The sequence below is a fragment of the Trifolium pratense genome, linkage group LG7, assembly GCF_020283565.1.
Source record: "Trifolium pratense cultivar HEN17-A07 linkage group LG7, ARS_RC_1.1, whole genome shotgun sequence".
Classification (NCBI taxonomy): domain Eukaryota; kingdom Viridiplantae; phylum Streptophyta; class Magnoliopsida; order Fabales; family Fabaceae; genus Trifolium; species Trifolium pratense.
This window is the reverse complement of record NC_060065.1, coordinates 58,104,235-58,116,760: the sequence shown is the minus strand read 5'-3', so window position 1 is coordinate 58,116,760 and position 12,526 is coordinate 58,104,235. Positions and strand designations below refer to the sequence as shown.

Below are 12,526 nucleotides of genomic sequence, written 5' to 3'. Positions count from 1 at the left end.
ATAAGCAAAAAACAACTTTTTTAATATTAAAGTTACAAAATTACCCTTAGTCATAATTCACTATTGTTTAGTTTCCCAATAAACTTTTGGGTAGTTAGCTTATTTCAATATGACTTTTTAGCTTTCATCATTCAAAAAGCTAATTTTTTCCATTAACAAGAAGTAATTATAACAAGGGTAATACGGGAAATTCAATTGTTTGTTTTGATAAAATTTAGAGTTTCTTAATAAGTGTGAAAACTTTTTTTTTTGCTTATATTCCGGGACGGAGGGAGTACATAGATTTTGGTAACGAGAGTTCCAAAAAAAAAAATTCAATACACTAGTGAGACCCAGGATCACTGCAAGACACTCTAACGGTTTCAGCACAAAATTAGTTGCACCTCCCACTCATAAAAGAAAAAAGGGTTAGCATGGTTTTTGATCAGATACTCCAAGATAAAATTTTGACTTTGTCAACCAGGTATATTCGACATATGACAGTCCTCCAACAAAAATTAAAGTCATTTCGGGAGCTCTACATCGATCAAATAATAGGATGTCAAACTATAACAACCACCCCCATTATTCCTCCTACCTACACCATCCCTAAAAAAAGCTCGAACATTCTTACACCCACCGACAACACACTCAAAATATAACCACCTAAAAATAGAATATCATACTTGAGAAGAGAAACCACAATTTAAGAACAAATGTTACGTCGACTCTACTGAAATGCCACATCAAGCGCACAAGTCATTACGCCTAAAGAGATTTTGACGAGTTGGAAGCTTATCATGAAAAAGTTGCCACGAGAAAACAATCACTTTGGATGTCTCCCATAACTTTCACACTCGCGACAAAAGGTTTCCGTTCAAAACAGGGGAAGCAACGCCAACAATAGGGGTTTACACAAGCACCAATTTGCTGACTTGACAGAGAGGATCATTCTAAGTTTTCTTTTTTCCGCATGTTTCAATTTTAAATTGTTATAAATATCTATTAGTCATGTTGTAAAAGATTAATTATTTTCATTACTCAATTATAGGATAATAATATTAATATACATACTCTAGGTACACTACAAAAAAAAGATTGATTTGCGACAGATGGTTTGGGGCGGTTTCTACACAACCGTCGCCGCCCTTATAGTTTTTAAGGATTGTAGCCGTTTCAACTAAACCGTCGCGGCTTATATCATAACCATGAATATTCACTCGCATTCCCTCTCTTTTTTTCCAGAACCCGCTACTCTTTTTCACAAGTTTTCATTTCATTTCACTCAATTTCAGATTCAGATGAGTAACGAAAAAGATGATTCAGTAACGTCGTTCAATCTTTGTTCGTTCGTTCGTTCAACCTAAGCTTCAATCTTCGTTCAGATTCGATCTTCGTTTTCACCATAAGCTATTCAATCTTCGTTCTTATTCAATCATGGTCGTCACCCTAAGATTCAATTTCAAGTTCGTTCTTCATTCTTCAACCTAAGCTTCAGATTCAAACTCGTTTGTTCAATTGTAAGCTTCAAATTCTCCTCAGATTCTTTCTTCAGCTTCAATTGACCTTCATTCAACCTTCAAAATCACCTTCAGGTTCAGTTTCTCATTTCATTATTGTTAATTTTTTTATTTATTGTCTCCAATTTTTTTCATCATTTGGTTTTATGAATTGGTTATTAGGTATATGAAATTTAATTTATCTATTGTTTGTTATTGAGGATAAAGAACTAGGTTTACGAAATTTATTTATTGGTTTGTTGTATGTTTTGATTGAGTATGAAGAATTAGGTATTTCAAAGTTCTTATATATGAGTTATGACTATAAAAGAAAAGAAAGCTGAATTTAGTTCTAGTGAAGCTGAATTAGGTACATAACTTTGTGTATAAAGTGAAGTACAAAAATTTGATGATGACTATGGATAGGTACGTAACTTTATAAATTGAATTAGGTACATAACTTACAAGTTTCCATTTCCCGACGGTTTACTTTGATATTACGACGGTTATGAACTGACGCTAAATATGTAGCGACGGTTTGTGTGGCGGTTCTTAAAACCGTCGCAATTTGTAGCGACGACGCCAGGTTTTGCAACCCTTTGCCAACTGTCGTAATATGGTGTTGCGACGGTTCAAAACCGTCGCTAATGCCTTTTAGAACTGTCGCAAGGTGTCAAATTTCTTGTAGTGGTAGGTATGTACAATAACATTACCCATACGTTCCAACCAATTTATATGGATGAGGCAGATGTTTTGTTTGATAAAGAGTTGTGAGTGGTGGTTGAAGACATCATGGTTGGGGGAGGTATGTTCTTTGAGACCTTCATGATATGATTTCGACTTTTGATTTTAGCAATTTTGCTAGCAAGGACACTATCCTCTCTAAAGCTCAACATGTTTTGGCGAATGTTTTTATTTTTTGACACCATGTTTTGGCGAATGTTGTTTTTAGTAAAATTATTCAAGACATAAAAGTTAATTTTTATATGACCACGCCAGACAAAAAACCGTAGACGTAGTATACCGGTCGGCATATATACACCGGCACTGTTTCCATGCACAAAGTAATGTATGCTAGCTTGCATTTTGAGCCGATGTGCGGTGTCCCATGTATTCCAATAACATGCTCTTAATATATAGATACCAAGTTAATAATTGAATGAAACTGTCTACTATGTGTAAGCTCAATAAACTTTAAATGTTAGCCAATATATATGTTGGTCCATTTGATGATTCAATTCAGATTGATCGATCTCTATTGTTAATGTGAAAATTTCGGTCTTTTCAAAACAATGTGAAAATCTCAGTGATAGATAATGTATGTAAATATATTTATCAACATTTTTTAAGTTTTTATATTTCCCTAAACCTTGTAAGCCAAATATTGGAACACAGATTAAACTTGCCCATACTTTTTATTAAAAAATAAATAAATCAACTTGATTTTATTTATGGTCAGATTCCTGAAAAATGTCCCAGCATGGCAAATGTGTAGTTTTGTATGAATATGAGAGATCCCCATATATTTTCTTTGTTGTAGTAAGTACTTGTTTGAATAATGAATGTCAAACTTTTTCAAGGATTACGTGCGGTCAATAAGACCATCATCGTCATTTTTTGTTATTCTGCTTTTTTATAACTATACTATAAGTAAGACCATTTAATTAATTTTTTCCAATATACTTAAGGACAAGATGATTAACTATTCCGGTTGTGTTTCTTGACATTTGCTTTGTGCTATTCGCCTAATACTACAATTGTTTCTATTTTTTTCTTTAAGGATTTTTCTACACGTACTCTCGTTTAATAATTTAAGGATATTAGCATGCGGCGATTTATTATGAAACTTGTCATTCGGATATTAAGGACATCTTGTTAGCTGACGAAAGGAGGATTACTACCCCTAAATTGACTGTGGCTTAGTTTTGCTTTTCTTCATGCGTTTGAATAAAATAAAATAAAATAAAATCTATATAGATAAGAAATAAAAGTTAGTTAAATATTAATTGTGAGTACTACATGAAAATTTCTCGTATGCTTATTCTCGTTAATTGTTGGATAAATATCTCCAAATTAATAAGAGCAATTAATGTAAGTCTAACAACCTTAATTTATTTTTAGGGTGAAGATTCAATTTATTCTTTCATAAACTTTTTAATTATAATTTAGGACAAAAAATAAACTTAAATAATTTTTTTTTGACATAAGGACAAATTTAGTTTGTCTGTTATAATGAATTAGGGATTAATTTGTAAAATAAATACAGAGAATTGTATCAAATTAGGATTATTCTCCACTTTTAATTAATAACAATATTTGTAAAGTAAATACAAATTGAAGAATCGTACGTACCAACAAAAATAAAGAATCTTTTGGTATATTTCACGCTTAATCTTATTTTTTTTACTAAAATTATCCTAATCTTCTTCTTTTTAAATAAAAAAAAAATTATAATCTTGAGTGACTTCTTTTAAAATAAAGAAACATTCAAATTTTGAGTGAAATCTAAACTACTAGAAAAACAACGTTTAGTATCGACCAAAAATCCACGCTAAAGAGTCAAAAACTGACACTAACACTATGTTAGCGTCTAATAAATGTTGGGGTCGGAGGCGAGACTAAAAGTCTCGAAGCAAAATTTTGTTGATATAGTTGAATTTTTTTTATTTTTTTTTTGTTAAAATTTTGTTGATATAGTTGAAATTTATACTCACCATGCTTTGGATAAATTTTGTTGATATATCCGACCGATATATATATATATATATATATATATATATATATATATATATATATATATATATATATATATGGGTTTACAAGTAACAAGTAATAACATGGAATGGAGAGTTGAAAAGTATGGAAAGCTAGCAAACAAGAAATGAGCACGAGGATTGACTTGACTTCTAAACGACTGAACTAAAGCTAATTATTTTCGTCACTTTCTTATGCCACTCTATTTATGGTTGATTAGAGTAGGATGGAAATGAATTGAGTTTAAATTTTACACTTCAACTTGGTTCCAACCCAAACCCAGCATATAAAATACGATGTTCTTATCAACTGAGTTAAGCTTACGAGGATTGAACTAGTCATTTTTAATTCTTAATTAATAACTTTTTGCCTAAAAAAGAAAAAGGAAATCCCTTGGCAACTACTCTCTTTATATCTTGTATTATTAGTCATTTTAGCAACAAAAAATGTCTTATGTTTTTCGTAAAGAAGTTCGATTTGGTTTGCATGTGGTTTATTTGACTTATTGTTGGATTGTTTTGAAGGAAAGCAACAATAGACTTTTTGCTCATAAGAGTCATCGATGGAGGTGTTATTTGACAAGGTGAAAATAGTGTTGTGGTGGTGGTTGAAGACTAGAAAGAAAAGCCTTAATTTTGATTCGAATATGTGATGGTTAAATCCATTGTCTTGTTTGAGATGTTGATTTAGTTACATATTGTGTTTAACTTTATTTCGAATTTCAGTCTCTACATATTATATGCAATGTTTGTATCAATTGAATTATGTTTACGGGACAAAATTGATTTTCTTTATTGGACAACTTTTAACAAAGTGGTCTCCCTTGTCCCCTTTCTCAAAAAATTCAAAAAATATAACTCCTACATTGCTCAAAACAAGTAAAAGAAACACTATCGAAAGTTTACTTCGGGTAGAATTTGAGGGGTTTAGAGAAGGGGGTTTAGAGTGGAGGGGGGAAGAGCAATCAAAAACAATTATCTTCCCAAACACAAAGCTGGACCAAGACTAGCATATTTGGCCCAAATTTATCCAAACCACCCTAGACCTTGGAAACATCAATATGAACCCCCTTTATCTCAAAACATGTATTGATTTGTAGTGGATTGAAACAATATTGATGTTTTGTACATGACCTTGGCATTCTTATGCCAATTTTATTTAGAAAAAGTTGAGTAAAAAATTATGCTTATAAGGGCAAATCAGTTATATTTGTTTAGATTGATTATTTCTTAATTATGTGAGTTTGTCTAAGCCTAAAAGATAAAAGATCATGGACATGTCATAGAGAAGCACACTCATGAAGTTTGTACAGAACAAATTAACCTACACTAATATTATAAACATTTATTTTTTACTTTTTATGTAAAAGTAAAGAGAGTATTTCATTCAATTTAATATAACTCATAAACAACCTTAATATGCTTTCTATAAGCTTATTTGGATCAAATTTAAGAGCAGCAACAAAATCTTCATAGACATAAAGACGTGGGCACCTAAATATAGGACATTAATTTTATGTGGTTAGTAAATTTCCATAGTAGAGAATCCGAGTTTTTATTAGATTTTAATTATTTCGTAGTCAAGCTCTGAATTATCAAAATTCTCTTTTCTTAACCAAGTCATTGGCTCAAGTGGTTAATGAGTTTCACCAAAAATGACAATTTCTTGACCAAATTTTATTTACCTCACGGCCGAACTCTGGACTACTAGGACCCCTTTCTCCTATGAACCAAGGGTTATAAACCAAAAAAAAAAACAATTCTCTTCTCCTAAAAATCAGCGGTTTAATATATAAAATAAAAAATATACCCAAACTAAATGCAAAATGCATTTCACCATACTAGTATTTGGGACTCAATTTCAACTCACACTATTATTCAAGTTATAATACACATGGACACGAGCGCATACTCACACACACATACACTATTTTTATTTTTTTTAAACTTGGTATCCAGTCTTAGACCGACTAATCCAATGAGATCAATCCTACCGTCCACTTGTGGGGCTCATTTAAAGCCAGAGTTTTTTTTGCTCTGTATGGACTTAGCCAACCGAAATTGGCACCAGTAGGAATTGAACTTGAAACCTTGAGAGGAACATACTCCAAGAGTCTAAGTTAACACAGCTCGACCAACCCCAAGTGGGTTCACACATACAGTATTTTGTTCTAGCTCTGCCACAATAATCAGTTCTATGATAACTCATAGCTGGGCCACTAATACTTGAGATGGTTAGCCAAAACAAAAAAAAAAATACTTGGGATGGTTGGTTAATTTGTTAGATAACTGGAGAGAGAGAGAGAGAAAAAAAAACAACAAAAGTTGTTATAGTGAAAAGCAAAAATAAAAGTATACAAAATTTTCATTTAAACAAATTGATCACCTTTGATTGTGTCAAGATATAGTCCTTGCGGTTTTGTAGGGCATTCACTTGGATAAGGATTTAGTAATTTGTGGTTGGATTTTGATCCTCTCCAAAAAAAAAATTTCATGTTTTCTTTTCTTTTTATTATTTTTAACCATGAGTTGATTTTCTCTTATTTTTATTATTTATAATTTATCAACCCTTAAATTAAAAATAGAAGAAAAAATTGGAGAGCATATCCAAATCCATTTGACGATTGCTAAAGAGAAGCATACAATATGTAGGTCCTACATAGCGAAAGAAAGAAAGAAATAATATAATTTTTTTATAACATTTGCATCCTACATAGCGAGTGATAATTTTTTTTACTCAACCCCAACGTTTGCACCCTACACGCCCTCATAGATAAAAGTATTATGGAAAAACACAGTTCACTACTTCGAGTGCGAATTCAAACAGAGTTTGTTACTTAAAGTGGAAACTGAAACACAATTCGCATCCTAGGATGAGAACTCAGTTTGCACTTTAACTAGTAAACCTTATAAAAATTTGGTCACCGTCCAATACCATATTTTGATTGGCCATTCGAGCGGTTGCGACAGTATCAACCAATCACACACACATATACACAGACATACACACCGTATAATTCTATAAATTGAAAAATCTTTTTTTATTTTTTAATCATTCGCTCATACAGTATTTCATTCAAAATATCTTCTTAGAGGTGAATGAAGAGTTCACCCCTTTAACTTGTGAACCGTATTTCATTTATAATTGTTTTATGTAAGGTGAGAAAATGGTGAAGAGAACGTAAAAAATTGAACTTTATAAGGTTCGCATCCTAGGATGCGGACTATTTTTCTCCAATTTTTATTATTTACACACACACATCCTACATTACGAGAGAGTAGAAATAAAAGGCCGGTGACGCGTGAAAAACTCATAAGATGCGAAAAGAATGGCTCTTACTTATAAGTTTTTAATCGGTTATGGATTGGGGTCATAAATTGATAATCTATGGGTTGAATTGAATTATGTAACAATTTAGGAAATTGCTATCCACCCGGCTCTCACTTTTTCTTTTAAGCAAAGTCGCATCCCGTGCATATGCATAAATATTATTATTTTTTTGTTAAAAAGTTTAATGACTAAAAATTTTACCTTTAAAAGTGATTAATGTCCGAAATTTGAACTTCAACTCTTAATATATAAAATATGGCGTTCCTACCAATTAAGTTAAGCTATTTGAGACAACATGGATATTATACTATTTTTTTTTTACGAAAGGATATTATACTAGTTGTAATAATAAACAAAGATTTGGCTCGTTTATAAAATGTTTATAATTAAGCAATGATGATATTTGGTTTTTCTCCTTCCAGATATCACATGTCTCATGTGTTGTACTACGCAATTTGAGTCAAACAAAAAATGTCTAAGCTAGCAACCGCCGTTCAAATAATATAAAGGCATACAGTCATACAGATACAGGCATTATTATCACATAAACATTAATTAACTGGCCAATAGAAAGGCGTGGTAGGTTTTAGTAGTATTCATTGATTAATTAATTATAATTATTATTATTAAATTAAAAACGAGATCACAAGATCCACACCACACACATAGCTGTATTCGACTCACTTCCACGTCATCCGCCGCACCAATCTCCAATCATTAATCTTATCTTTCTCCTTTTTCCATCCTCCCATCTCCACCCAATTTCCATTCATTAATTATTAGTAGTAGATTTACTAGTAGGACAAAAATCTAGTATTTTCATTATAAAAAAAAATCTGGTATTTTCCTTCAATAAACTAGTCTTTGGTCAAAAAAATAACTAAATCAATAAACTAGTACCGATTATTTTACTTATTTATTTATTTATGTATTACTAATTTTAAAGTTCAGGGGAATATTCGGTCAAAAATATCATTTAAATGAAAATAATTAAAAGTAATCATTAAATGACAAAAAACTAAGTCATCATTCTTATCTATGAAACACCGACACCTCTAAGATTAGACTGTTGCGGTGTTCGACACATGTCGGATAGTTCAGATCGATGTCCAAAAAAACTCAAGTTTTTCTTTACTTTGACACTCCTTGATCAGTGTCCGACACCTGTAAATCACTCGTACAACACGTGTCTAACAAGTGTCCCAAAAAAATTATTTTTTCTTTGCTTATACTCTCATTTGACATATCTACAAGTGTTAAGAATGTGTCGAAACAACAATATTGATCAATAGAAATTGAAGATATTACATTTTGATTACAATATTTTTAATTTTTTTGAGAGTAGATGAATAAATAAAGGTAAAAAATATTATCATATATTGTTTTAAAACATTTTTTAAGAAATAATTTGCTTAACTTAGATTTACATGTATATATTTTGACTCTCAATTTATCTTTTATAAATATATAGTGGTGTCGGTGTCTTATATTTTTTACATTAATGGTATCGCTGTGTCCGTTTTCGTGTTGTGTCGTGGTGTCCGTGTCAGAGCTTCATAGTTCTTATCTCTTAATAATATTTTATTTTTCTTTTTTGTACAATCTTATTGTTTTCAATTATATAAAATTAAATGCGTCTAAAAAAAATTTATATAAAATTAAAGGAACTTACCAAAAAAAATATAAAATTAAAGGGTCAGTCATCCTAATAATTAAATAAATAAATAGTATAAAGAGTACTATTAGATTTTTCTTTTTTAATAAAAAAAAGAGCAAGTAGTATTAGATTTTTGGCTAATTAAAAAAACAATCGATAGCTATTATTAGCTATGCTCCCACACATAAAAATATATGAAATCTGATTCTACGTAGTTGCTGAGCTTTCGCATTTATATGTAGTCATTACATCAACTACCGTTAGATTAAAATCAAACTTTATATTCACCAAAAAAAAAAAAATCAAACTTTATAAACTTGAAATAAATTATTTATATTTAAAAAAAAATCTGATCTAAAAATATTACTCCTGTACTATATTTAACCTGAATCGAAGAGTTAATAGTATTGTACTAGTAATCGTGTGACTTTGTTGACCGCAGCTAAATCGTATTCCAAAGACTATTCTATTCTATCATGTAAAAAACGCTAAAGAAGAAAAAAAAAGAGGTTAGGGTCTTCACGTTTAGTCCCTCCTCATGTTCCGCGGCTGATTTGACCAAAAATCAGCTTAATTTAGTTAATTTTTTATTAAAGATATTTTTTTGTTGTGTTTCTTTATTATACTATGCTATGCTTGGTCATAAGCACATAGACATAGTAATCATCTTAAAACCGTATGTCCCTACCCATCGTTCAATTCAATCCACACTCTCTCTCTCTCTCATCAATTAAAACCCTATTTTTGCCACAAATACCAGTAATTCTATTCTATTTTATCCAATTTGTTACACACCCCACACCCTAAATTAAACAAACACAAAAACCATATAAAATCAGATCTATTCTTTTCAAACCCTCTCACACCTCAAACCCCTTTCCTTCTCCTCTTTCTGTTTTTCCTTCCTTCCTGTATGCACCATGAAGATCTTTAACCCTTCTCGTTCCTTTCTTCCAATAAACGCTGTGTCTCCTTTTGACACCATCTTCGTAAAGCCTATGAAGCTTTACATCCTTGGTGCTTCTCATGTTAAACAATTTCACTTCCTCAGCAATAACTGAATAAAATCTTAGATCAATTCAACCCAACACCACCAAAATTCATCATCATCATAACCAAAAACAAAAACAAACACACACTCTCTCTCTCTCTCTCCCCCCTTCAATAAACAAAAACAAAAAACAATGGATCGCAACAACAACAGTAGCAACAAGAAAAGGAACATTCTGTTCAACAAATACGAGATAGGTAAAATCCTAGGACAAGGCAATTTCGCCAAAGTGTATCATGGTAGAAACATGAACACAAACGAAAGCGTAGCTATAAAAGTAATTAAAAAAGAAAAGCTGAAAAAAGAGAGGCTGATGAAACAAATCAAACGTGAAGTTTCCGTGATGCGTCTCGTTCGTCATCCACATATAGTTGAATTGAAAGAAGTCATGGCAAACAAAGCAAAAGTATTCATGGTTGTTGAATATGTCAAAGGAGGTGAACTCTTTGCTAAAGTAGCAAAAGGTAAAATGGAAGAACATGTTGCTAGAAAATATTTTCAACAATTAATCAGTGCTGTTGATTTCTGTCATAGCCGTGGTGTTACTCACCGTGATCTCAAACCTGAGAATCTTCTTTTGGATGAAAATGAAGATCTTAAGGTTAGTGATTTTGGTTTATCTGCTTTGCCGGATCAACGAAGATCCGACGGTATGCTTCTCACACCGTGTGGGACTCCTGCCTACGTTGCACCTGAGGTTTTGAAGAAAATAGGCTATGATGGTTCTAAAGCTGATATTTGGTCTTGTGGTGTTATTCTATTTGCTTTGCTTTGTGGTTATTTACCCTTTCAAGGTGAAAATGTCATGAGAATTTATAGCAAATCTTTTAAAGCTGATTATGCTTTACCTGAATGGATCTCACCAGGTGCTAAGAAATTGATATCTAATTTGCTTTGTGTTGATCCTGAAAAGAGATTTTCTATACCTGATATCATGAAAGATCCATGGTTTCAAGTCGGGTTTATGAGACCTATTGCTTTTTCAATGAAAGAATCTGCTGTGGATGATAACATTGATTTCAGCGGAGATGAAGGTAACAATGGCAGTGATGGAAATAATGCTGCTGCTGATGTTGTCGTCGATGGGATTGTTGGAACTAAGGGTAATCATTCCCGTCGTCCATCTTACAATGCATTCGAGATAATTTCATCGCTGTCGCATGGATTTGATTTGAGGAACTTGTTTGAAACAAGGAAGAGATCGCCATCCATGTTTATATCTAAAAATTCTGCATCTACGGTTGTAGGGAAGATGGAGAATGTAGCAAAAGATCTGAATTTGAAAGTTACTGGAAAAAAAGATTTCATGGTGAAAATGCAGGGGACGACTGAGGGGAGGAAGGGGAAATTGGGTATGACGGTGGAGGTGTTTGAGGTGGCACCTGAGGTGGCTGTGGTTGAGTTTTCTAAGTCTGCAGGAGATACACTTGAGTATGTAAAGTTCTGTGAAGAAGAAGTTAGACCTTCTCTCAAAGACATTGTCTGGAGCTGGCAGGGTGATACTCACTGATTATCCACTCTGTAATCATATTCATTACTTTTTATTTTTACAGAAAAAAAAAACTAGAAATATCAGTAATCCTATCATTAATTTTTATTGTTACATAAAACAACTAGAAATATCACAGAGTAGCTGTTTCAATTAGGATTCTTCATTTTAGATTGTATTACAGATTGATGACTGTGTGATATTTCATTTGGAGTTTGTGAATTATGGTTAATTAGCTTCTAATACATCATTGATGTTGGCTTAAGTACTGTTTATTTTTGGTTTTTTATTATTACAGTTGTTTTGTTTTTTGTTCTGATCGATTCATTTGCATTTTGATATCAAATGTGGAGTTAAGGACATAATATCATTATTGGTTAAGATAGATATGCACAATGAAACAGGTTGAAGAGCTTTTTCAAGGACAGTACTAGTTAGTATATGTGTTAGGTTGATTGTTTCTGTAGATGTGGCGACTTGTATTTTGCTTGAATTTGTCAACTTGTGATAGATATATATATGCATATGCTCCTAATCAATCAATGAATTTGCATTTGCATATATGCACTGCACCAACTTGTTGCGTGTGTGTTTGTGTGTACAGCATATCAAATACTAATTTGTTTGATGCACCAACTTGTTGTGGGGATACAGTACACCATCTCAGTTAATTTGTTTGGTGCACCGCTGCATCAACTTTTAGTTGGTGTTTATTAGGCAATGATTTCGCCTGCATCTGCTGTGACTTGTAGTTTATACATGTGTTG

At 31.9% G+C, this 12,526-nt stretch overlaps 1 protein-coding gene across 1 annotated transcript; it reads left to right on the top strand.

Moving 5' to 3' along the window:
- Positions 1-9,830: 9,830 nt before the first annotated feature.
- Positions 9,831-12,024, top strand: LOC123899830 (CBL-interacting serine/threonine-protein kinase 5-like). Its single transcript, XM_045951062.1, has one exon. The coding sequence runs from the start codon at positions 10,404-10,406 to the stop codon at positions 11,778-11,780; it is 1,377 nt and encodes a 458-aa protein (XP_045807018.1). The 5' UTR covers positions 9,831-10,403; the 3' UTR covers positions 11,781-12,024.
- The last annotated feature ends 502 nt before the right edge of the window (positions 12,025-12,526 follow it).

Excerpts from the sequence above, each read along its gene's own strand:
- LOC123899830 (XM_045951062.1), top strand. The coding sequence starts at position 10,404 with ATGGATCGCAACAACAACAGTAGCAACAAGAAAAGGAACATTCTGTTC.